The 25,901-nt window shown below is 41.5% G+C and overlaps 1 protein-coding gene across 2 annotated transcripts in view; it reads left to right on the top strand.

Moving 5' to 3' along the window:
- LOC141805439 (chondroitin sulfate N-acetylgalactosaminyltransferase 1-like) overlaps nucleotides 1–25,901 on the top strand; it is a 76,107-nt gene that overhangs the window by 28,642 nt on the left and 21,564 nt on the right. For both annotated transcript variants that reach the window (XM_074690506.1, XM_074690505.1), the window contains exons 2-4: nucleotides 4,250–5,574; nucleotides 13,017–13,233; nucleotides 18,310–18,411. In XM_074690506.1, coding sequence (XP_074546607.1) covers nucleotides 4,758–5,574; nucleotides 13,017–13,233; nucleotides 18,310–18,411 — 1,136 coding nt within the window. In that variant the 5' untranslated portion in view covers nucleotides 4,250–4,757. The remainder of the gene's footprint in view (nucleotides 1–4,249; nucleotides 5,575–13,016; nucleotides 13,234–18,309; nucleotides 18,412–25,901) is intronic.

The raw sequence follows: 25,901 nt of genomic DNA, 5'->3' as shown, positions 1-25,901 counted from the left end.
CAGTAGGACATCCAGGGATTTTTGTCATACTGCAGATTTTGCAAGTTTTTGCATACTGACTACTATATACTGAATTACAGCCAAAGTAGAAGGCACTGCTGGTGTAGTAGGTGGTTTGGAAAACAGCCAGAGTCTTTGACCTGGAAAAACTCTACCAATAACAGCCACGAGTGTCACTGCGTTCAACACCAAATGGAAAGTCCTCAGATGCAGAGGAAGCTGTGTCAGAGCTTTGCTACACCCTTTGAAGGAATCTCAGTGTAAGGGCCAACAGACATGCTAACCAGCCGATGTTTTGTACATACTTTGAAAATTTTGGGCTTAGCATGCAATATTTGCTGAAGTGCTGTGAGACACAAAGCCTGCTGCAGGGGCAGATAGAAATAGTTTAATTTTGCAGGTATTTGATCATAAACTAAAGCACTGGAGGACATTTAAATGGGGACTGATGAGGAAGGCAGATAAGTCACAGATAAGTCAGGAAAGCTATTGCACTTCATTCTTTTGGGGAAACAGATTCCAAAGTTATCCACCATGAAATGTTAGAGACATTTCAATCAAAACCACAAATATGAACCTCATGGTGACCATAAAAAAATTGAGGGATACTTCACGTGGGAAATATAATTGTTCATATATCAAAAAACAGATACGTTTTATAGGATTACAAGCCGAGCAGGAGGTGTGGGTGCCTGTTGAGAAACCTCACCACCAATAAAAGCAAACCTGATTATTTAGCTGCCAGTGTTCCTGTGTTGCAGCCATGCCTATCCCCACGGGGAGTCAAAGAGCCAGCTCTGAATCAGCTCATTCATCCCCGGTGAGACTCGGTGGTTTGACTGAGTCTCTGCTCATAAAACTCAGCCACCCGGCCCTCCCTGACTGCTTTTCCACCGAGGATCACGACTCGTGTTGTGTTTGTGATACGCCTGACTGTTGTTCCTGAAGAAAACACGTCTCAGCAAGGTTGCAGAAGGAGAACTGCAGTATTGTCAAATATAGATACCCACCGTGCTTTGGAATTGGGAAGTGCCCTTACTTTCTTTGTTGAGACTGTGTGAAGAGGCAAGTTTCCCTGTTTTGAAATGTGAAGCAGTTGTTCCCTGACAGACGGTACAAATGAAGCAACAAGAAGAAGTCAGCTAGGTTCACGTTTTTAATTGTGAGGATGCTTCTGGTTCCCTGACCGGCTCTGATGTAGCTCATTAGGAGAAGTCTTGAGACCAGGGAAGCCAGAGTCATCTGGGAGAAGTGATATAATTATTTAAAGGTTCCCAGCTTGTGATCACATGGATAGAGAGTAATGAGGGCTGCTTTTGAACCGAGCAGAGAAAGTGATTAAACTGCCACCGCACCATTAACATCCTGCCATATTTTCTGAGGATTTATGGACTCCTATAATGACATCATGAGGGTTTTCCTGTAATTGAAAAGATGATGCTCTGTCAAAGCAGCCATATTTTCTCGACAGAACTCACTCAGCCACTTTTTCCCTGAGCAGCCTCTCCTCAAACACTCTGTGAGTCGCAGAGGAGGTCCTGCTGGAGAGCTCTCTGATTCAGCCGTCTGTTCAGGCACAGTTCAGTATTCAGCCCGGCCGTATACTAATCCTTTCATTAGACTCGGCTTCAGGCAGAGCTGTCAAAGAGCTGACTGTGTGAGGAGTCAGGAGAGACTGAGGCTGATACATTTACAGATATGTACTTTAAACTCAAACACTGAAACACCTATATACAAACTCAAGACTCACATTTACACATCAGTACACACCTGGGATGCTTTCCACAGCTCGTGGTGTTAGATCTGAGGCAGCAGCTACTGTAACCTCTGAAATTATAGATTTTTATGATCTTGGATTGTTTCACTTGAAAAGTAGAAAGACCTCAAAGGATCCAAAAACAAGAAGCCCACAGTTCTGCTGTCAGAAATAGTGCTGGTCCATCTTTTTCCTGCAGGGGACGAAACCAAATGTGAAATGTTTGTTCATCCTTTTACGTGGAGTGATGTGAGGTTTCGTTCTCAAGGAGCAGCACAAAAGTGGAAACACAGTCACCTAGCTTGCTTTGTAACAGTGTCTGAGAGGGCTTGTTTGCTGTAAAACTTTTTATTAAGAAGTTTAAGCTGAATTTAAAATGACAACTAAGTCAAGTAACAGAGATGTTTTGATGCGATTGGTTTGGGGGTTTTGTCTTGCCATCTATGGAGCTATGCTAGCTCTTTAGCCCTGTTTCCAGCGACCTCCAGGCTTAGAATATGAAACCTTTGTTGTAGTGCTACAATTTGCAGTTCCTCCATTGTCCACTTGTGTTTCATTCAGTCTTTATCCTGTCCCCCTTGTGTTCCAGTAGTATCTTAACATGATTTACAGCACAAATAAATCCCTTATTTTATCTCACCTGTGTTTAAAAAACCCTTATTTCAACCTCTGTCTGAAATGCTTTGTTCTCATTGCTGTCTCTTTAAGACTCCCCTCTCCACAAACCCCCTTTCCTCTGATTGGCCAGTCCTCAAGAGGCCTATCAAGGGCAAAGTTATGAGTGTACCTTGGTGTTTGAGGCCCGCTCCTTTAATATGTCATGAACAAGTTGGGAGGTCCTACTCAGGAGAGTTAGGAGATGCTATTTTTAAGAACCATTGTGATCAGTTTATAGATAAATTCAGGGATTTTTATGACATATGAATATGTAGAGGTTTGAAAATCTGCATATTTAATCTAAACATCCAGCATTGTTAGTTAATATCCACCTTTAAGGTATGAGAATGCAGAATACCCCCTCTTTAAATTATTCAACTTGTGAGTTTTGCCTATTTAAGAGCATAGCTGGTTCAAAGGCAGGCCTCCTGTAGCTGTTAGCATTGAGGCTTGTTAGAGCCGGATATGTGAAAACAACCCAATTTGTAATTTAAAAAAATGTAATAAAACTCTTAATGTAATGACTAACCAAAAATGTATTGATGCCGAGTCCGAAACCTAATAACTTTTTGCCCAAAATGTAACAACTTTCTAACACTTTTGGGCCAGTTTTTACATTTTGGGTTTAATCACACTTTTTAACTTACATGTTGGGTTGTTGTTACTTTTTGGCCTTTAACAAGGCTAAAGGCCTGCCTATTACCTTTTCAAGTGACACCACTCTCATATTGATTGATTGATCGATTGTCTTTATTTCAATTATGTAATGATAACAATTTAAAAATAGAAAGAAATAGCAATACAAATAAGTGAAACGAAAAAAAAAGAAAAGAAATCAAGACAGTACATGATTCTTCAGAAAAAGGTTGGTTAACAAGGTTAAAGGTGGGATGGGGATGGTTAGCTCTGCCTAGCATAAAGACGACACACCAAACAACAGGCTGCATAAAACTGCCTGGCAGCAGCAGAAACTTGAAGTAAATGTTTTGTATCAGTCATTGTTCTTTTCTTTTTGCTGCTGTCAGTGTTGTCAAAACTCTAATTTCTCAACACTGTAAGACAAGACTCCTTTTTAAGCTATTTTTTGCTCAGCTAAGCTAACTACTTAAAGGATGAAGGGTCGTCCTGTTTTGAGCTAGTGTGTTCTCCACTGGTGGGTGATTTAACACAGTTTGTTACAGTCTCAGAGACCCTCATTCACACTTACATTCACATGCATAGATTATTGAGAGAAGCCAGATGTTCTGTATCTATTTTGCATGTTTTTGACTGTAGGAGGAAAGTGGAGCACACAGTTTTCAACCCTAAGGCTTTAAATAGCAATTAGATAAATTTAATTTGGAAACACTGCCTTTGATTGAGTCAGTCAAACATTACATAAAATGCTTCATAATGACTGTAATGGTTTTTTAATAGTCAAAGATATCACATCGGGTCTCAAAATAGAGATAATGTATCTCAAGGGACGCCGTGGTTAAATAAAACATCAGTGAGTAAATAACTGGAGCATAAAACAGCCTCTGTTGGATGGATGGATACTGCAGGTACACACAGATTAATACTGACTTTCTGTGTCTGTTTGTCCACTTTCTAGCACACACCCTCAGTCATTGCTTCATATTTTAGCACATCAGTGACAACATTGTTTTCCAGGAGCTGCAGTCCTGAAGGAATGCTTAGTTTGGCACGGGCAGTGAAAGCCTGTGCCATGCTGAGCTAACATGTCACAGCGGTCTGGCGTGTATCAGATTTTGGAATAACACAAGTGATGTTGATGTGATACAGCTGTGGGTTGTGCAGATGTTCAAAATGATTGTCTCTGTTTTTCTGTTTTAGGAAGCTGCCACTGACCGGCCAGGATTGACTTTCTCATGAAGCATTTTTGCCCCGTGCTTCACCCCCCTGATCCATCCGAGCTGAATACTGAATCACTCTGAGACGTTTCCTGAGACACTTTCTCTGTGCTTGGTAACAGTCTGGCAGACAGGAAGAAGACATTACAGGCAGACGGAGAGCCCATGTGAACAGATGAGTCACGTATGAGTGATGTAAGACAGTTCGGGACAGAGTCTGCTAACAGAATATGGAGCTAATTGGAGCAACAGAGAAGGGGAAAGTGTTTTTTTCCAGCCTTTTGAGCACCGTACATTTAATTCACAAATGACAAAACACGTTACAATCTCAAACGGCGAGGAGGCAATGACCTAATTCAGATTAAATGACCTCATACTGATAAGTAGCCAGCTTCCTCGCTGGGTGATGGAACATAATCACAAATGGGCTCTTATCGAGGCTGGAGTGTGTGAGGTTACATGATATTTGTGTGTGTGAGGAGTGTGTTTTGATGCTACATGCAGCCATGTTGCGGCGTGGACTTCTAGCCTGGGTGTCCCGTGTTGGAGGTGTGCTGGTGCTCCTCTGCTGCTCCCTGTCGCTGCTTTACGTTATGACCTGCAGTCCGCCGCACTCCGACGACCCTCCGCTGAGCCACGCCTTGCCCCACTCTGGACCCAACCACCCCAGCCTGGGGGGCACCGGCCCGGGGATTGGAGCAGGAGCTGCTGGGACAGGAGGAGTTCGAGCTGGGACTTCTCAAAGCGGAGGTCCTCCTGGTGCTCAGTCTTACCAGGCGCTCCTCCAGGAGCGTGAGGAGCAGCACCGCCTGCACATCTCCTCCCTGAAGAAGCAGATAGCTCAGCTTAAAGAGGCTTTGCAGGAGAGGAGTCAGCAGCTGAAAGGAGTGCAGGAGAGTCTGAAGAGAGTTGCAGGAGCCCCCGCTGACGTACAGGAAGCTGGGGCTGGATTACAAGGAGGTGGTCTAGCTGAGGCTCAGGGTGCTAAGACCCAGCAGACAGACCTCCAGGAGTTCTTGAGGAGCCAGCTGTCCAAGGCCGAAGTGACAGCTGGCACCAGGCTGCCAAGCGAGTATGCAGTGGTGCCCTTTGAGAGTTTCACCCTGCAGAGGGTGTACCAGCTGGAGATGGGGCTCACGAGGCACCCGGAGGAGAAGCCAGTGAGGAAGGATAAGAGGGAGGAGCTGGGGGAGGTGCTGGAGATGGCGCTGCACAGCCTCAACACGCCGTCATCGCAGCAGGACGGCAAGAGTGCTGCAGGGAAGAGCCAAGCCAGCAAAGTGTACTCACCGTCTGACTTCATAGAAGGTGAGTACGAGTCAAACACCAACTACACGCAATGGTTCACACACCAGGGATGAAAACAATGAATGTCCTCTGTCTTACAAAATACAAAATGTTGGTTCCTTGATTCTCAGCTCATGCGTTATTTTTTTATTTTAAAGCAATGTGATGTTCCCAGTGCAAGTGTTTGTCTCTTGTTTTTGGTAAGATAGTCTAATTGTACTTAATTTGAGCCACACTCAACTGACAAGTCCAGAATAAGGCCTTGTTTCAAGATATTTAAAGACTAAAAGGACACCTACATTGCTCGAAGACTAAAGAGTGAAACAAGTGTAAATGGGTAAGACCAAGGGACAACCTAAGACAATGACAGAGACAATGCAGAAGTGCTAAAATCTGCTGTTCCTCGAGTGGCCACATGAGGCTGGCTCCAGAAGTACTACAAGTCACATACACACCAAGCCAAAAAAGCTGTTTTTACAGTAGAAATACCCAAATTTACAGCCTGGTACAAAAAACGTCTCCTGTCTGAATCGCCAGTTTCTGTATCAGCACACACCATACAGGGGGATTTTTTTTTCTAACTCAGCGGTCCAGAGGATATTGAGATCTTGAGCTCGCTAAATCAGAGGCACAGCTCAGGTCACATGACTGACATGCACCCTACAGCTGTACTTGAAGCTCTCGTCACTTCCAATATGGCTGTGATAGCCGGTTTGCTTCAAAAATTTGTTTCAGAAAGAGACGGGTGATGTTAGGAAGACTACGTCCATTAATTATACAGTTTATGGACTTGTTCCTCATGCACTTGTTTCATTGCTTGTGTCAGGGTGTTATTCTTATCCAAAAAATATCACAAATTTTCACACACAACATTTTTCTCACTACAGTGGCAGAATTTTCCGAGCAATTCAGTCATTTTTATTTTTATTTTTATTTTTTTTATTTTTTTTTTTAAAACAAGTATGACATGTTATTTTCAGACCATTGTTATACAATGTGGTAGAAATAAAAAAATAAACTTTTTTGACAGCAATTTAAAAGAAAAATGAAATAAAGTAAATAAATGAAAAGCAAATTTTGTATCAAAAATTAAAAAGTCAGGGGTTGTAACATAAAAAAAAAAAAAATTGCATTTACATTTTCTTGCATGTCTAAGCCCCTTCCCACACAAAATGAAAGAATGAAAGAGTGCAAACAAGTCCAAACCAAATGTTTCTGTGTAGTCATATATCCAAGTTTGTGGTTATTATCAAGTATATTGAAAACTGAAGAATTAAAGTGTAATTTTGGTAGGGAAAATGAATAAAAAGTAAAAAAATAAATAAATAAAATAAAATAAAATAGGATAAAATTGAATTAGATTAAATACAATAAAATCAAATAAAATCAAATAAGATAATGATATAAGTAAAACAACCACAACATAAAAAATAAATAAAACCACCTCATTGTACTTTGGACTATAAAGAAATTAGAAAGTTCTTAACAGAAAAGAATGGAGGTTTGGGTGTTTAAGCCCAGCTAGTCATTTTTATTTTTAGTACCTTGGAAAAAGACATCTTCCTGGGCTTTTCAGATCAATGTGGCTAATTTTCAGTCTAATAGGTTGGCATGGTGTATCTTTCCTGTACTGAGTCTTTCCTGGGTTACTTGGCTCATTTAAAGCCCTTCATCAACTCATCTGGGCCATCCTGCGGGGGCCTCCTCAGCCTCTGAGGATGGGTCCAAGTTGGGCTTCCACGGTGAGTCTGGTTGCAACCAGTTTGGACCAAACATGAGGATAAGGGCAGAGATCATGTGGTTTCTTTTTTATTATTTTGCCAATGCAGAGTGGGACCTGCAGGGCTTCACGGTGGTGCAGTGGTTTACACCGTTGCCAGTTCCTGGTTCAGTTCCAGAGCCGGGCAGGTTGTAAAGGATTGTATGTCTCTACATGTCCAGGGGGTACCTCACCCCTCGCCAAATTCTGCTTAATGCATTGAGAGACGTTCTTACTTATTGCAAGCGATCCAGTCATTATTCAAACTTTGTAATATCTTAAATTGAGATTTATTTCCGCTCTTGTCAGCTGAATGTGTCGTATATGAAGAGGAATGAGATATTTTGATTACAAATTAAGACAAATTTATTGCTACGATTCAGTTAATGGCAGCATTCCTCTTTGTGTCTGTCTTTTGGGTAATCACATCACATTTATCTCTCAGATGTAATTTAGAAAACAAATCAGCAACCCTTAATTTCCCAGAGACAAGGCTGCAAATTGAGAACCAATTTTCTACATCTGAACACCTCCGCTTCCCCTCTCTTCAACCCCTCCTTGGCTGATTCTGATGATGTTTTTTTTTTTTTGTTAATCAATCCCTGAAAGGTCAGAAACGTGTTTATGGAGAATAACAGGCAGGATTTCCTCTCAGTGTGTTCCACTCAGCGTCGATCTCAAACCCCAGGAAATGAACACAGCTGCTCCTCATTCAGGGAGCAGCATCTTTTCCAGCACTGTACGCATGTGTGTGTGTGGGTGCGCATGTGTGTGTGTGTGAATGTCTCTGCGGTGGGTGATCCACTCTCTGAAGGTCACCCCCTTCAGTGTGTGAGTGGGTGGAGGGTTTAAAGTGAGTAATAGGGGCACCTGGCTCAAAGGGAAATGAGCCATAGGTCACGATGCAGAGCCTCATCTGTGTGTACCAGAGTGTGTGTGGTCCTGTGTGTGTTTACGTGAACATGATTTAATAGATGTGCATACATTTGTGTTCATCTAAACATCCTTTCTGGAAAAAAGGGCGCTTACAGCCAAACAGGGACCCAGAATTCCTCTTTCCCCTCCTTCATAGTTGGCTTTAAACGCTCTGTGATGGATATCGATTTTACGCAAATCTTGAACAAGCCGAGCTTTATCCAACCAGCCAGACAAATGAAAGACAGGCAGGATTGCCAGGCTGACAAAAGCATCTTTGGGGAGCTTTCAGGGCTGCATTAGCAGGCTGGTGAGCCGAAACTGCACACAAACAGCGGAGGTTTGCACGATGAAGTCTCCTACTACTTAATTCTGTCCTCAGAAAAGGGACAGAGCCGTTAGACAGCGCGACAGACGGGAAGCGAAGGCATTTAAGCGTAATTGTTGTGCAGTTTCAGTAAGTGAGAGCTTATCACGTCTCGGAAATGAAGCCTCCTATCACAGGAAGTGGGCAAACTCTACAGGACGTTCTTATATTCTCGCTGGTATCAGAGAGAAAATCTGCGCCCACAGAGCTCTTTCCTCTTCACTTTCTCTGACTCGTTTCTCTCGTTTGCTTTTATTACCCGTCTCCCTGCTCTTTTTCTCCGTCACCCTCTCTTTCAGTCTTTGAAGGCCATGTCTCCTTTTCTCTGTGCTCTCACTTCTTTCTGTCTCCATTGTATTCCCCTCCTCTGTCTCTCTGCCCCCGCAGACCTCAGCTGCTCCATTTGCAAGTAATAATCCTTGTAATTGAAAAATAACTTCTCTCCCGAGGAGCAGGAGGACGTTCAGGCCTACAACAAGAAAATTGGTCTGGATCATTGAAGTTGCCTTCATCAGTGTGTGTCCGTGTGTGTTAGTGTGTGTGTGTGGTTTTTGTTTATGTTCAGTCGGGGCTCTCAGCCCAGCATCTGAGTTCACGGACAATGTCTCCAGCAGCCTTGAAAACCCTTTTTATGTTCTCACAAATACAGACACTCTGCGGCTGTCAGAGAGGAGAGCAGGGAGGGAGAGGAGGGGGGATGAAGATGAAGTGGAGGCTGAAGTATGTGACTCTAAAAAAGGTTTATTTTAGGGATAATTTTCTGAGATAGATGTGAAAAAACTCTCAGGGAAGAACATCATCTTTGGCTCTAACAACTACCGAAGTCTCAAAGGATGTAAACAAAAGCTGCAGCCTGAGAAAAAGAAACAGAGATAACTGGAGGCGGGCGCAGTGACTGAAACTGACCTCTGTGCTCTTCTCCAGCTAATGTTTTAATTCATGCATAACTGTAATTAATTTAACTTCTCTTGATAGAGTTTTAATATACGCATTACCAAATCTTCAAACTTGCCTGAAGAAATTTTGAAAGAATTTTTGTGGCAACATTCAGATTTTAGCACAGTCATGATGCATGTCTTAAGGCTGATTTATGTTGGACACATCCACGGCTTCATGCGGACAAATAAAATCATTTTTGCACCTACACCCCCTCGCGCAGTCCTTTTTCACACAGAAAATTTCTACGCCCTTCACACTCTTAAGTTTCTAACCTGCCGCCAGAGATTTTCAGACAAGATGGTGGAAGAGCAGGATCTCCAAGTGATCCAAGTGCAGGAATACAGGCATCTGTATGACTCCTCACACAGAGATACCCATGAAAACTAACCTGACACGCCAGACGGACAGTTTCATATATCAGCCACTGAAATATTTCACTAGTCCATCTGGGTAGCATCTCTTTGGATTTGTTTTCAGAGGCGGGACCTTCAAAAAAAATCAGCAGCTGGTGATTGGACGACATCAAGCATAGCTTGTGTGCTAAGAAACAATAGACGGACAACTCCAGGAACACAAGAAACAGCTGTGATAATGGTGTTAGATGACTGCTGCCGTTTTTGTAAAATTAACTTAAGAATCAAAGGAACGCTGACAAGTACGAAAGTCTGCTGACGTCACGTCTGCTCGTCACTTCCACAGCTCCCGCCTCTCTTCCCTGATTGGGCCGGTAAGAATTTAGCCGAGTGAAATCATTGGTTAATGGATCCTGGCAAGATGGATCTGCAGGGTTTCAGAAACTGAATCAGGCAGGTCCATCTGCTCTGCATGGTAACATGATACCTGAGTGATAAAAAATTTATGGCAGGAAATTGCGGCCACTCTCGGCAGAGAAGAGGAATAAGTAAAAAGAGCCTGGAAAAATCTCTGGGACAGATATGTTATGTTGTAAACAAAGGAAAACTTCTTTGACTCTCGTTTAGTACTCTCTTATTCCCAAGCGTCACATTCATGGGGAAAGCATAACATAGCCTTTAGCTACAACCTCTACTGCAGAAAAAACAAAATAGCCGATGCAGAAGAACAGAAAACTGCAGTTCCTCAAGAGGCCACTAGAGGCTGGCCGAAACCCAAGGAATTCCCATTGGGTTCTACTTGGTTTTTGAAACAGGCACTTTAGCAGCAATAAAATGCTTTCACAGCCTGCTTCAGGAAATTTTTTAGGCTCATCTTTTTGTTTTTAAAAACTACAAACTGTTTATCACAAAGATGTAGTCTCTGTGACATCACCCATTTGTTTCTGATACAGAGTTTTGAATCCTTGTGTCAGCGTTTTAGTTTAGCTTAGAAAACTTAAATGTCCTCAAAGAGGCAATTTGTGGTGAATCATAGCATTCAAACATTAAAATCTCATCAGACAGACCTCAGAAAGATGAAAATAATTAGAAACAGCTGTGATAAGTTTTGCAATATGATCACATCAACAGACATGATGACATATATTCACAGCAAACTACCCCGGCTTTGTCAGTGTACTCTGGCCTAATGCATGTCAGTCATTATTTACCCACAGCTGTGATAAAGAAAAATAAAAAAGCCTCTCACCCATAGTCCACAATCTTAGTCCCTGACTCTTTCACTCTTTGAAGCCACTGACCATAAGTAACTGAATCACCCACATGGGAATAAATCCCTTACAAGACTTATGTTAATCTTTGGGTATCCATATCCTTAACCACACAGTTACCATGTAGAAAATACCAACGAGACCTGACATTTGATTGATCAAGCAGGAGGTGAAGAGGCAGGCCGTCAGTGCTGACAGCTACAGGGTGCCCACCATAGACTGTTTGATAAATAAGCTTTCTTTAAGCTTCCACAATAACAGCTAAAGGGCTCCTTCCTGACAGTCTGCTGAGCTCTGCCTCTGATTGGGCAAACTTGTCAACTTAATACCTTCTAAACAGCTGAGTTAGAAAAAAAATCACCCCCACATAGTGTGTGCCTTAAGGAAATTAGCTACTCAACGTGAAGACATTTTTGTACCAGGCTTTAAATATGTTTATTTCTGTTCTGCTCTTAATTGGACAAAACTCAAAAGTTTGTTTGCACTGAAAAATTACAGCATATTCTGATGGAGATACGAGACATTCAGACGTTTGTACTAAAACTGTTCTTTGAACCAGGCTGTTTACTTATGCTGTAAAGATCAGCTTTTTTGAATGTGTGTGTACCAGTGGTGATCGCTCTAAGACTGCAAGGGAAGCTCAGCTTCCCCTAAAATGTCCCCAAGAAAGTGGTGATATGTACTGCTGTGTGTACATTTCACTGACAGAGTATGCGCTAGAATTCCTTCATCTTTTGTTCAGAATCAGCTCCTATCACAGGTAACTTGCTCCACCTCCTTCTCATTCATCCCCGCAGCGTCTCAGCGCTTTAACACAGTCAGACGCTGAGCGTCTTCTGACTTCAGTGGGGAAGCGTAGAGTGGGTTGTTCCACTGTGGACACTGGACGGTCATTGGATAAATGCTGGGCTTTGTCCCGCCCTCGGACGCTAAGCGTCTCTGGGGGTCTATGAGGCAGTGGGCTGGCCTGGACGCTGGGCTTCTGCATGATGATTGGATGATCTGTCAGAGGCCAGTCAGCGATCTTGAAGTATTACTCTCCACCGGAGCATCTTGTGAGTTCTACGTCTACTTGTTCTGGACCGATCTGGAGGCTTTATCGATCCCCAGCAAGTTTACTTTCCTTACAAACATCGAGCGTTGTGTGTAAAGATTCTCTCTCTTGTTACCAATAAGCAGCTACAGCTCCAGCTGTGGAGCTTCTCCCCCTGTCACTCACGCTTACAGCCTGTCGTAGTCTCACGTAGCAGCTCCAGCTGCTAACAGGCTGACACGGAGGGTAGAATTTACGTTTAAATAAATAAATAAATAAATGAATAAATAAATTTATGATGTAGGCTGAAAGAAAACGAGCTTCCCCTCTTTGACTGACCAGCAGCCGCCACTGGTGTGTACGTGATTTCCCGTGCCCCAAGTGGACACACAGAGAACTGCAGGTTTAGCACTTTAGCATTGGCTTCACATCGTGAAACTTGAATTGGCAGCTTGTCAAAAACATCTCAGGGTCTGACTACTTCTTTGCATAATAGGGATGTGATTAGGTTGACTGACAGATGGGGGTGGGTTGTGTGTTTCCAATATGGCGGCCTTCTTTACTGGGTTTTGTAAAGCTTCTTCAGAAACCAATGGGGGTTGTCTCACAGGTTTTATAAAGTCTATGATCTCTATGTTCTGTTTTTCTACACGTGTCCCCTGTTTGTCCCCTGTATTTATGTATTTTATGTTTTTTTTTTTTTCCCCTCTGAGCCTGTCTCTGTTTTATGGGAGTACATGTCTGATAAACAACCTCCATCAGGGCTAATGAAGGCTGAAGTAGAGGATGACCTAACATGACTTAATGTCTGCGTCTCACCTGTCAGGTATCACCCGCACTGAGAAGGACAAAGGAACACTGTACGAACTGACCTTCAAAGGGGAGTCCAGTCGTGAATTCAGACGCCTCGTCCTCTTCCGCCCCTTTGGCCCACTGATGAAGGTGAGAAACGAGAGGGTGGACACCGTCAACATCCCCATCAACATCATCGTCCCGCTGTCCAGACGCACGGACAAGTTCAAACAGTTCATGAACAACTTCAGGTGAGACGCCGCCATCGAAGGGTTAAATTCTCCTCCTCCTTTTTCACAGTCATTAACAGAAACTCTGAAAAACTGTGTGACAAACAGAAGACTGTGAATTATTCAAGGTGCTTCTCTGTGTCACACGTAACTAATTCAGGAAAATGTGATACTCTTGTTTAAATCTGAGTTTCAACTTCAGTTTTACATTTTAATTGGGGAAATGAGAGCACGGAGCGGACATAGACGAGGAGAGGGAGAGATTAGAGGAAGGGAAATTAACATCAGAGGGGCTATTTTTGTAGAAACACGCAATTAGAAAATGTGAAACTGCATACGTTGTGTTATCACTTAATTTATTTTGGTGCTGGTCAGCATCATTAGAACGTAAACAAATCAGAGCGCGCTTTAAACGAGTCAAACAAGAGCAAAATAAAAATGGCTTTTGGAGACCAGCTCACTTTTTACCACACAGCAAATTAAAAGGTAATTTATATTTTTCTGTAGAACAATTACATCCAGGCCAGTCTGTGGGTGATAAAAACCATCTGATTGGCAGCTCAGAACTCATCAGCTCATTTTTCAGCTCTGCTGTCTGTCACCATCAGCTCAGGAAACGTCCTCCTTAGTGTCTGATTTATTGTGCGTCTGCTGCTGCTTATCACAGCTCTTTTTACATGATAAATCCTGCTTAGCAGCGGTGTTGCAGCCCATTAAAAAGCCCCCCTGGGCTGCCTACCAGCGGCTGATATACAATGTGGCACAAAGTGTACTTACTTGAAAGAGTCGGCGAGTCGCTGAGCAAACATTTTACCCTCATCCATATTAAAGGTGTGCCAGGAGAAATTGCGTATGTGTGCGTGTTTGGGGGGTGATAAGAGTGAGTAACTGCCTGTTTATCACGTATTCTTTATTCACTTTCAGACGGGGGAATAACAGCACTTATGATGTACTGTGATATGTCTCCCCAGTGCAGAATAAAGAGATAAAATGATCATTCACACAAGCGGGCTGGAAACATTTGCCGATAGGCACTCAGGACTTTAAAGAGAAATGCTGTCCTTTAAAGGTGACATCAGGCTAAGTCTTTTAAGAAATCTATTTAGTGGTTCAAATGAAGAAATATCTCATCATACACCAGACAAAAAGAGGTACACATCAGGCAGAGCTGGAATTTAAACAGCATCTTTAAAAAAACATTGACTTTAAATATATGAACAGTCTCTGTGACATCACCCATTTGTTTCTGATACAGAGTTTTGATGCCTATAGTCGTCAGATGACATATTAAAAGCTTGACTAACAGCCAAGTCACACCAGTTCTGCCTCTAGTATGTCACAGGTTTTGACTCTAGTCAATGTTTTAACTCACCCTGGCTTTGCTCTGTTGCGTTATGGCTACATTTGTTTCAGCTCCAACACTTGGAGTCCTCTGGATGAGACACACAAGACTTCTATTTTTGCCAGATACTGGAACAACGATGATCTGCAGTTTGCACAGAGATTGAGTGGAACAGGAATTTAGACACTAAAACCACATTAGAACAACTGGATGACTTTCGAAATAAAATAAGCCATGTCAAAATGATCAAACTTAGCTTGGCTATAACAACAAACAGATATGAAGAGCAAAGCTCTGGTTTGAAGTTTTACAGCCCAACATGGATGAAGAGAGGGTCATCATTGGCGTGGGAAGCATGGTAAATCCTTAGTCTCCTGATCCAGCTGTCTGCCAGCCCTGCTACGTACTACACTGAAAATGCAGCTGATGTAGATGACGGAAACGAGAGCACACAGTCAGTACGGACTCGAACCTGGTGGGAGTCCGGCATTTTTATCAGATGAAGTTAGGCCACTAGCCATTTTTCAGTAATGCTTGCTGCAGTTGTATTTCTTACTTATCTTTGTTGCTGGCTTTTTAGGTGACTTATAAAATGTCTTCACATGTTTCTCATCTTAGAATTATTTAAGCACAGGTTAAACAAACTTGAAGGGAAATACTTTCCTTTAAAGTGACATCATTCTAGGTCTTTTGAGAAATATATTTAGTGGTTTAAACAAAGTGACATCACCCATTTGTTGCTTACACAGAGTTTTGATGCCTTTAGTCAGCAGATAAGGTATTATCTGTACACTTGACTCACGACCACGTCACACCAGTTCTGCCTCTGGTACGTCTCAGCTTTTGACTCTAGTCAATGTGTTAACTCATACTGGCTTTGCTCTATTGTGTTATGGCTGCATTTGTTTCAGCTCCAGCACATTGAAGTCCTCTAGATCAGACACACAAAACTTCTATTTCTAGAAATACTGTCCTTTAAAGGTGACATCATTCTAAGTCTTTTAAGAAATCTATTATGTGGTTCAAACAACAAAATATCTCATCACACACCTGACAAAAAGAGGTTTACATGAGGCAGAGCTGGAATTTAAAAAGCATCTTTAAGCTCTTTAACATCTTCAGCAGCATCTCTGATAACTATAGACTGTATGATGTATGGACAGAGTCTCCATGACATCACTCATTTGTTTCTGATACAGAGTTTTGATGCCTATAGTAGGAAATGTCAGACCATGAGCAACTAAATTGTTTTTTTATTTTGTCAATTTAAAGGACTGTAACCTCTCAGATGGGGTAGCAGTCAGACAGTACGCTGAAGAAATGGACTTTGGTTTTTTGCTGTTGTTACAATGAAAAATCACAGTGGGAGATTTGTTTGAATTTCACCAAACAGCAGGAGGACATTTTCTTTTTTGCCAAAAAACACCCCACAATATTACACGTGTACAAGGCAAGATGGCCAAAGAGATAAGAGGTATCTTTCAAGTTCTTGAAACGCTGCAAAAACTGGAATCTCGACAAATACGAACCATGTTGTCCTTACGCTTAGAAAAAGTCTTTAACTTCACAATGTCTCTGGTTTAGATAACAATCCCTCATATCTGGACTAGCTGTGTTTTTCTTTGTTTATAGCTGCACCTGCTGCAGCTTTATAATTCTTTAAATCATCTTCGTTGGTGACTTTTCAGGTGACTTTAAAGATTTGTTTTATTGCTTCCTTCTCTCAGGATTATGTCAGAGCAGGATTAATAAATCAAAGTTGTGTTATTTTCCTTCTAAACAGGCGACAGTGGATTTACTCTCCCCAGTTCACTGTGGCTGCTCCTGTTTATCATCTCTGTTTATAACTGTGCATTGCAAACCGCCGCCTGTTGTGTTGGAAGTTATAGGATTGTTAATCAGTAAGTAAAAGCTTCTTTTGTGAGTTGTTTTGATGGGATAAAATCCTGTAATGGAAATAATAAACCACTTTTTATCAGCCAATAATCTATCAGACCAATTCCCATTGTGCATCTTGTGTTTATAGTTATAATAAATATGAGAAATACCACATCATTTAGTCTCCTCTCTGTCTTAAAAAGCTGTTTTTTTTATCAGCCTTTATGGGTCTCGTTTTATGTTGAGAGAGGCTTTTCCCTCTTGGGCTTGTGGCATAACTCCTGATATCCATCATATATGTTGAATGTGTTGAGACAGGAGGTGAATTATCTCACCATGTGCGTGATATTTTTGACACGTCTCCATCAAAGAGCTCGCAGGCATCTCCCACCTGGTCTCTGAGTTTTTTCACTCGCGTGTGATTTGTGCTGTTCATGCTTCTAACAGAGAGACTGGATGAGGACAACATGGATCATACTTGGAAATGAATTTTAACTACGATGTGAGCCTTTAAAGCACCTTTCAGGAGTTTTAAACTGGTAATTAAACCAGCAAAACTGTATCTTCATGCTTTTTACCACCCCAGACCAACAGTTTCTACACTTAAATTTTTAACCTTGTCTTCCCTTTGAGAGGAAAGAAAAAAGGAAGATTGAAATATAACAGATCTAAAGGTTCAATGTAGTTTATAGCTTAAAGTTTGGACTGCTTTCAATGTTTTTTGTTTGACTTACTGAGCCTGTTAGTCTTTAAAGAGGGGGTATTCTGCTACCCCATATGTTAAACATGGACACAAAGTTGTGATGGATGTGCAAATTTTCAAACCTCCACATATTCATATGTTGTACAAATTCCTGAATCTGTCTGTTAACAAATTAAAACACTCCATTATTGAAAAAGCACCAGGTCTTCACAAGATCTTTGTGAGACTTGCTAAAATGATGAGGTCATCACATGAGGATTTTCTGACTTGTTTATGACGCATTGCAGGGGGTGGACCTCGAACACCAGGGTCTGCCCATAGCTAAGCCCTAATATGCCTCAAGCGTGCTGACCAATCAGAATGAAGGGGGTTTGTGAAGCGGGGAGCCTTAAAGAGACAGCAGCTGGAACAAAGAATTTTAAACAAAGGGTGAAAGAAGGGTTTCCTTCAACAACAGAGAAAAAATGGGGATTATTTTGAGCTGTGAATGATGTAAAGAAACTACAGGAGCACCAGAGAAACAAAATTAAGACTAAAAAAAAAAAGCACAACACCCCCTCTTTAAACTTCAGAAAATGAAGATTTTTTTTACACCTGAAAATCTGTATTTTTAAATAATTTTGTGAGTGTTGAGAGTTTTTGGATCAATATTTTAACCTTTAAACATCAAGAAAAAGGTAAAAAGAGTATAATTACTTTCCAGGTTCGTTGAGGCATCATTAAAAAGAATAAATAATAGAAAAGAAAGAAAATACAGTTGATTTTTGATTAATGTGATTAATTCTACTGTTTATTAACATCAGGAGATGGCTTAAAACCTTGATCACCATCTCCTGAGTCTAATGTTCGACACCTTTAATTTTCCAAAAGCTCAGCTTATGGGTGATTTAGAGCAGATAGAGGCAGAAAATTTTCATTTCCAGCACTGCACCTTCTAAGCTTGATATTTTTGGTGCATGGTTGGTTTGAACGGTGTTTCTGAAGGTCCGTTGAAGTTCTTATTCTGCACTTGGTGACATAACTCAAAAACAAGGCCTTGTTTTTCAGAAACCCTCATTTTATCACAAAGCTCTTCCTTCCTGTAACCTCCTCCTCCTCCTCTTTGCTCAGTGTGAGAGTGCTTTCATCCCTAATGTTTCTTCCTCTGTGTGTGTGTGTCTGTGTGTGTGTGCAGGGAAGTGTGTGTGCGTCAGGACGGCCGGGTCCATCTGACGGTGGTGTATTTTGGGAAGGAGCAGATGAGCGAAGTCCGCAGCACTCTGGAGAACACATCCAGGTGGGTTGGAAACACAGCTGGGCTCTTTGAATTAGAGGCTAAACGCGCTTTACGAGACAAAGATGAACCTCGCTGCAGGAGCTAACACCGCACACACTCTTTCATCCAAAACTCTCATCTTCTTCAAATTTTTGTTTTCTGCCTCATTCACACATGCTCACACACGCACACACCTCCTGGCTGGGCGTCCTGCCACAGCCACTCATCTGTCTGATGAATAATGATGAGCTGAGTGCCACCCACGCCGCGGAGCTGAGAGCCACCAGCCAACACAGATAAATTACATGAGGCCTGTGATCATCCCTGACTCACACTAAAACCTCTAACACAGACCTCGACACCCACACCTCCAGAGACGAGGCTGCCGGCCGATCCGGTCCTCCCCGTGGAATGAGCCGCAGATTCTCCCCGGGGAGTTGCTATGGTGACGCTTGACGATTTCCCAGCCTCGAAGGTTTTTGTTTGGCCTCGAGTCAATTGGACGATCTGTCGTATCTCACAGCGTCTCTTTATCTCCGGGTGTCTCTGCCCACTGCTGTCACTTAGAGAGAAGTGTGAGGATTAGAAGAAGGCAGCGTTTGATATACTCCAAGTTAAAAATAAAGATGGCAAAACTAAAATCTGCAAATACACAGAGACAGAATCTGAATCATTACTGTTACTGATCAACAGTGGGCTCAGTCCAGGCATTTTAAGACCATCCAGAAGGTCCAGAAAAAGGTCTTATTTTAAGCTATTAAAAGACAAAAATGACACTTGAGAGCAATAATATCTGCCGATGGGGTAAAAAGATATTTACTTTGTAATTTTCATAAAACAAGAAACTTAACAAGTACATTCCTCTTACACCATAGGCAGATGTTTTTGTCATTTTTTTGTCTTTCGATATCTTGGAATGAGGTATTTTTCTAGACCTGTCATAACTGTGGCTCATATTAACTCTAAAAAGTTTACTAAAACAAAACAAACGCTCAGATTTCAGTTTTTGTTGTGCGCTTTATGGTTTCTGTGACCTCTTTTGTCTTTTTTTACCACTGAGGCCTAAAGTCCTGTGAATTTTATGCAAATTAGGCCACAATACTGCAAAAGACTGAATTCTTATGAAGTGTTTTTGTTGTACTTTCAGTAGAAAATGTCTTTTTAGACTTGATATGAGCCACATTCACCTGACTAGTCCAGAAAAATGTCATATTTCAAGTTATTTAAAGACAAAAATGAGCTCTGAAATGCTGTAACAAGTTTAAAAAAATCTGCCAATGGAACAAGAGAAAAGTAACTTGTTTTAAGACATTATTCCACACTGCCTGGCCAACAAAAAGTTGCTACCAAAAAGAAAGGTCACACATGCTAATATTTTGTTGGAACACCTTTAGCTTTTATTATGGCACACATTCTCTGTGGCATTGTTCTGATAAGCTTCTGCAGTGTCACAAGATTCATTTCCATCCAGTGTTGCATTAATTTCTTACCAAGATCTTCATTGATGATGGTAGAGTCTGATCGCTGTCAGTCAGCAATCAGTGAGGCTAACTGGAAAAAAAGGCTTCAATTTGCTAGGGAGCATCAAGATTGGACTCTGGAGCAATGGATGAAGGTCATGTGATCTAATGAGTCCAGATTGACCCTGTTCCAGAGTGATGGGCCATCAGGGTAAGAAGAGAGGCAGATGAAGTGATCACCCATCATGCCTTGTGCCTACTGTCTGTGGGGGCAGTGCTATGATCTGGGGTTGCTGCAGTTGGTCAGGTCTAGGTTCAGCAACAGTCTGTGCTCAAAGAATCAAGTCAGCTGACTACCTGAATATACTGAACGACCAGGTTATTCCATCAATGGATGTTTTCTTCTCTGATGGCACGGCCATATTCCAAGGTGACAATGACGGGATTCATCAGACTCAAACTGTGAAAGAGTGGTTCAGGGAGCATGAAGCATCATTTTCACACATGGATTGGCCTCCACAGAGTCCAGACCTTAACCCCATTGAGAATCTTTGGGATGTGCTGGAGAAGGCTTTGCTCAGCGGTCAGACTCCACCATCATCAATGAAGTTCTTGGTGAAATGTTAATGCAACACTGGATGGAAATAAATCTTGTGACATTGCAGAAGCTTATCAAAGCAATGCCACAGTGAATGCATGCCGTAATCAAAGCTAAAGGTGGTCCAACAAAAATTTACAGTGTGTGAACTTTTTTTTTTTCAAGGCAGTGGATTTTCATGCAAATTTTTTTTGTTCTGTTGCCAGATGTTTTTGAACTTATTATAAGCGATTGAGACCTCATTTTTGTCTCTAAATAACTTAAAATCAGACATTTTTCTGTACTGGTTGGGTAAATGTAGCCCATATCAAGTCTAAAAAGACAGCTTTTACCTAAAAAAAATGAGAAAAACACTTGATAACATTTTAGCTTTTTGCAGTGTAATTTGGAATGCTAAAAAAAAAAAAAGTAATTGCAAACTCACCTTTGTCCACAGGGGGCGCCAACTATCAATGCAAACCATTTCTTACAGAAGCTTTCAGTCAAGTAGCGGCGATACTTGAGACCCAAGTTTAGTGTTATTCCAGTTTTGGATAAAAATCTAAACTAGTCGTTGTTGAGATGACACCATGATGCAAAAATGACCCAACCTATCATGTCCTCATTATAAGTTTTAGACTCATGTAGTGAGAGGAGGCAGAAGCTGTTTAAATTTGGACTTTTGATGTTTTGTTTGCCCAGAATTTTTTATTTTCAAAATCTCTCTGGATTGTGGAGAAACAGTTTGGTGTTTTAAAAAAAGGGAAGATACAGGTTCAACTGTTCAACAGTCATGAAGATAAAGATGAAGATAAACAGGGAATAGACTTGTTACATCCTGCCACCATGCCAAAAGACTCAAACTGTTTTGCGAGTAAATATGAAACAAGCTAAAAGCTTGTGAGTAGATTTTCCCAGAGAGAAACAGAGGAGGCTTTGCAGGAGAAACTTCATTAAAACCAGTTGAAGCAGAAGTTTGTGACGGGACAGTGGGTGAAAGGAGAGATCCTGTAATCTCTCCCTGAGCAGCAGAGCAGCCTTGAACTCTTGTTTTGTATTCCTCTCACGCCGCACACGATGCATCCTTCAGTTATGTAGCAGCTTATCTGGGAGTTAATCAGGGCTTGTAATCAGCTCTGTTCTCCTCTTTGCTTTGTCTTGTTTTCAGGCTGTGATTGAAATGAATGTGAATCATCACTGGAGCTAGATACCTGTGGTTTGATCATCCTGGATGCAGACACACTCTCACACACAGACACACATCTATAGTGCACTTGTTAGACACACAAAGAAAGATGAATGAATGTACGTAAAGGTAATTAGGCCGCAGCTGAGATCTGTTATTCTCCATAGAGACATCTGTAATCTGTTTTGATGAATATACTCATTGTTCCGTCTATATATGTTGGAAAAAGCTGGGATTGAACAGGTGTCTGCTCGTGTTCACACATTTCTTCTCCACCCCTTCAACATCGATTCCTCTTCGTGTGTTCAAACAGCTGAAAGGCTTCAAGAAACAACTGTCTGAAAACATGCCCGCTAACAGTGACTAAAGCAGGAGATAGTTCCTCTTTGAGGGTAACAGAGCCCGGGGGCTCTGCGATTCTTTGACTTAAAGCCAGTAACAGCATGCTAACATGCTCAGAGTGGGGATTCAAACATGCTGCTGTTAGCAGCTGTAATTTTCACCATGTTTATAGTCTTTTTGAAGCCTGCAGACTGCAACTTTAGTCATGACTGAAGTCTTCTGTCATTAGAAAGCTCTCAGGGGATCCTGGTTAGCTCCACCTCTTGGTGAAGAAACATGGATAGTAAATTGGGCTACCAACAAATGCAGGAAGAATCAGTGTTTCCACCTAATTTAGTTGATTTAAAAAAAATGTGATGTCTGTGTGAGTCTGCACCAAATTTAGAAGTTTTTCAGCAGTTTACCACACCTTCAAAAAGCCAGTTTGTTTTGCACTTCTATCTGGTGCAACGCATTTGTGTCTCCGCCTGCAGAGCACTGATCAGTCCTGAGATAAAACCTGAAGATCTCTGTTACTATGTTTGTAAATGTGTTTCTGCGGTACAGGAACAAGTAAGCACAGGAGCTAGCAGAAAGATAGTAGATCCTACTAATGCTGGTAGACCCTGATCCTTTTATGACATACAATTAAAGCAGGGTTTCTTAATTTGTTTCAGACCAAGGACCACTCATCCCCCTTACCTCCCACACAAATTGTATGTACTGTGGTATTTTGATCTACTTCGATGTTCAGGTGGAGTTTTACATACTGGTTGAGAGTTGTTGCTTGACGTTACTTGACATTAATTGGCTCCGTAAAATACTTGATTCTGATTGGTCCAAACTCCAATCACAGCTGTAATCAGTGATCAACAACAAAAACAGGGCTAGCCACAACCTGATCATGTACGTTACATCATATGGAATCGATCTACAGACAGTTTTCTGTCCTCCTCGTCCTGTTGACAGGCCCTGTTGGTAAAAAGGTTAGTGCCATGACCATAGACTGTATATTGATTGGACAGCGTGGCTTCGCTATTTCTCATTGTACAGTTTTGAAGCCAAAATACCCCCGTCACAGGAGCCGCCATTGGCAGATGTGCAGCCAGAGTCTGCGCAGTAGAGGCTATGAGGGACTCAGAGCAAATGTGAGTGGAACCTGGTGTTAAAAATAAATGTAGTTATTGTCTTTGGAGAGTCTGATCACTTCTTGACTCTACCTCCCGATATATTTTACAACCCCTGAAAAAAATACACGAGAACGGCAGCTGTCAATCATCGTTACATGTGGTGTAAATTCTCGTCTTTAACCTCTTATAACTACTGGCAACAAAACTTTTCAGAAGAAAGAGGACCTGAATATAAGGCAGCCAAATTATACCTTCAAGTCACTCTTGCAATTTGACGTGAGAAACATTTCTACGAGGTCTACCAGTTTTTTTTAAGTTTGACCACAGCCCATCTGGAATGACTGGAGAGCCAGATTTTTTGACTTATACTGCAGCCAGCCCCCAGGGGGAGCAGTTTTTGTGGCGACCTAACTTTGAGCTATTTCTTTACATTCGTTATGACAGGTAGTCCTGCTGTCCAGATTACAGAAGCAGAGCTGGTGAGAGCACCAATATTGCTGATCTCTTCAAGGTCACTTCAACCATAAGAGGAAGTGATAACGGCAACGATGATAAAAGCATATATCTATATATCTATATCTATATCTATATATATATATCTATATCTATATCTATATCTATATCTATATATATATATATATATATATATATATATATATATATATATATATATATATATATATATATATATATATATATATATATATATATATATATAATTAACGCTGATTAATCTGGATCCAAACCCGCGGGGCGTTCAAAGACGCACTTATTTCAAATGTCTGGTATTTACAAACCGTTTGTCCTACTTGGAAAAAGTGGTGTTCTCATCAGATTTTTAAATTTCCGACGGTCCCTGAATGTATCACACGTGATGTCAGCAACATGGTTTAAGGGGGGGGGGGATGATACAGTCCATGTCTCGTTTATTCACATGTCCTTTTTGAAAATCTGCAGAAAATCAACCGTTTGCTCAATTCTGTAAAAAAAACAGATAATTCTACACTCTTTACTGCATTAAACAAGCCCTGAATGATCGATATATATCCTGTATTTGAATCTAAAGAATTCTTTGAAAATTTGCTTCCATCTTCCTGGTGTCTTGTTTCAGCTTGGGGCTGCTCTGCACCAATGAGCAACAGTTTGTGTGTTCAGAGCATGTTAAACTGAGAATACTTCACTTTTCTTTGATCCAAGACTTGAATTAAGTGTTTTGTACATAGTTCCTCACAGTTTTTAGCCTTAAGCCCTGGTTCTCCTGACCTCATAGAAGTATAGAAGTTCAAGTTGCAGTGACAATTGAGTCCACAGTGAGTAAAATGTGACAGAAGCAAAAACCGTCCTAAAAATCAAATCAGCTTATCTTAGGTGCAGGACTGTGTAGATTTTGTTAAGGTAGAACCCCAACACTTTTTTCATGTGTTCCTTATGCCTCAGGGTACCTAAAAATGTGTTGTATATATTCCCACCTTATTTTTTTTTAATGTTTTTTAGTGTCTTTTAATGTAATCTTAATGTCCTGGAATTCAAATTCTTTGTTTTGGGACCTTAAGCAGATATGAGATTAAAATGAGATTAATTAGATTAACTGATTACAAATCCTGTAATTAATTTGATTAATTTTTTTAATCGCCTGACAGCACTTTACTTTCTTCCTCACTTCAGCCTCAAATCAAGTCCAAGCCACAACAGAGCAGTTAAAGATGATAAAAAAAAATCATCGTCACTCTCAGGAGCTCAAATTTGTTCAGACAGCCACACACCTTCACTCACTGCGCCGTCGATATCTGTTCCCAGCAGTGATGGCTTCATTAAAGGCTGATCCAATTGGACGCTGCCCTTCCTACAAATTAAATTCACCTCCGCAAAGTGGTTTGATTTGTCTCAGCTCCCAAACATCCTGCTCCCATCTGTCCTTTTTTCAGTCACGAGCAGGAACACTCGCTGCTTCAGCCAACTGTTGTCCTCGCTTAAATTACCTGTACACGCACCCAGAAGCCAATATAAACTACTCCAAACGTATTTTCATGAGTCTAACCGGCTCTAATTTGCTTCGATCTGTGATTAATTTTGTAGCAGGTGCTTATTATTTTGGTTTACATCAAATGCCAAAGAGCTGCTTCTGTAACTGAAGCCAAAGAAGCAGAGAAAAATCAGCGCTTCATAAAACCAGAGCTTCTGTTTCCAAGGCTTCTGCCAGACACCAGGGATATCTTTAAAATAGATGGGATCAGCTGCCGAACTTTCAAGTATTACACTTACACATTCACACTTCAAAGCCTGAACTCAGGATCAAACCATCAGGGGGCATGTACGTCTCCGAGCCCTACATGCTCAGGAATAATGATTCAGAGCAAGGTTGGATAAAGAGGAAGAGATGTCACGGAAGGGGAGTGAGGAAGAGGAGATACCAGTGGATGCGTGGGAATACAATCCGTGTTTCAGTCTGAGAGGAGGTACGAAGACTGGGGGGAACAAAGAGAAGGGAAGTTAGAGCAAAAGGTGCAAAGATAAGATGAGAGAAGTCTGAGAAAGGGCAGCTTCGACAAGGATTTCAAAGGAAGTAGTGTGTTCACATGAAAGAGGAGGGATCAGAAATTCAGACAGATAAAGACACAAAGGATGAGATCACTCTATCAGTCTTCCAGCCTCAGCGGCGTTTACCTCATCTTCCTCTTGCACCATCTCCCCGACAGACGCCTCTATAAGCCTTTAATGTCATTGTGGCGTTTCTTTCAGTTCACCGACGGGTGAACAACAACAAACTGAAGAGCCTCTGACAGCTCGGAGGAAACAAACTGAAAAAGTCGACGGGAGAGAAAATCCTAAGTGGCTGG

Source organism: Halichoeres trimaculatus, unplaced genomic scaffold (assembly GCF_033239565.1).
Source record: "Halichoeres trimaculatus isolate MK-OKI-2021-1 unplaced genomic scaffold, fHalTri1.1 fHalTri1_scaffold_16, whole genome shotgun sequence".
In the NCBI taxonomy this organism is placed as follows: Eukaryota; Metazoa; Chordata; class Actinopteri; order Labriformes; family Labridae; genus Halichoeres; species Halichoeres trimaculatus.
Note: the sequence above shows the minus strand (reverse complement) of the source record. Positions and strands in the feature narration are given on the sequence as shown.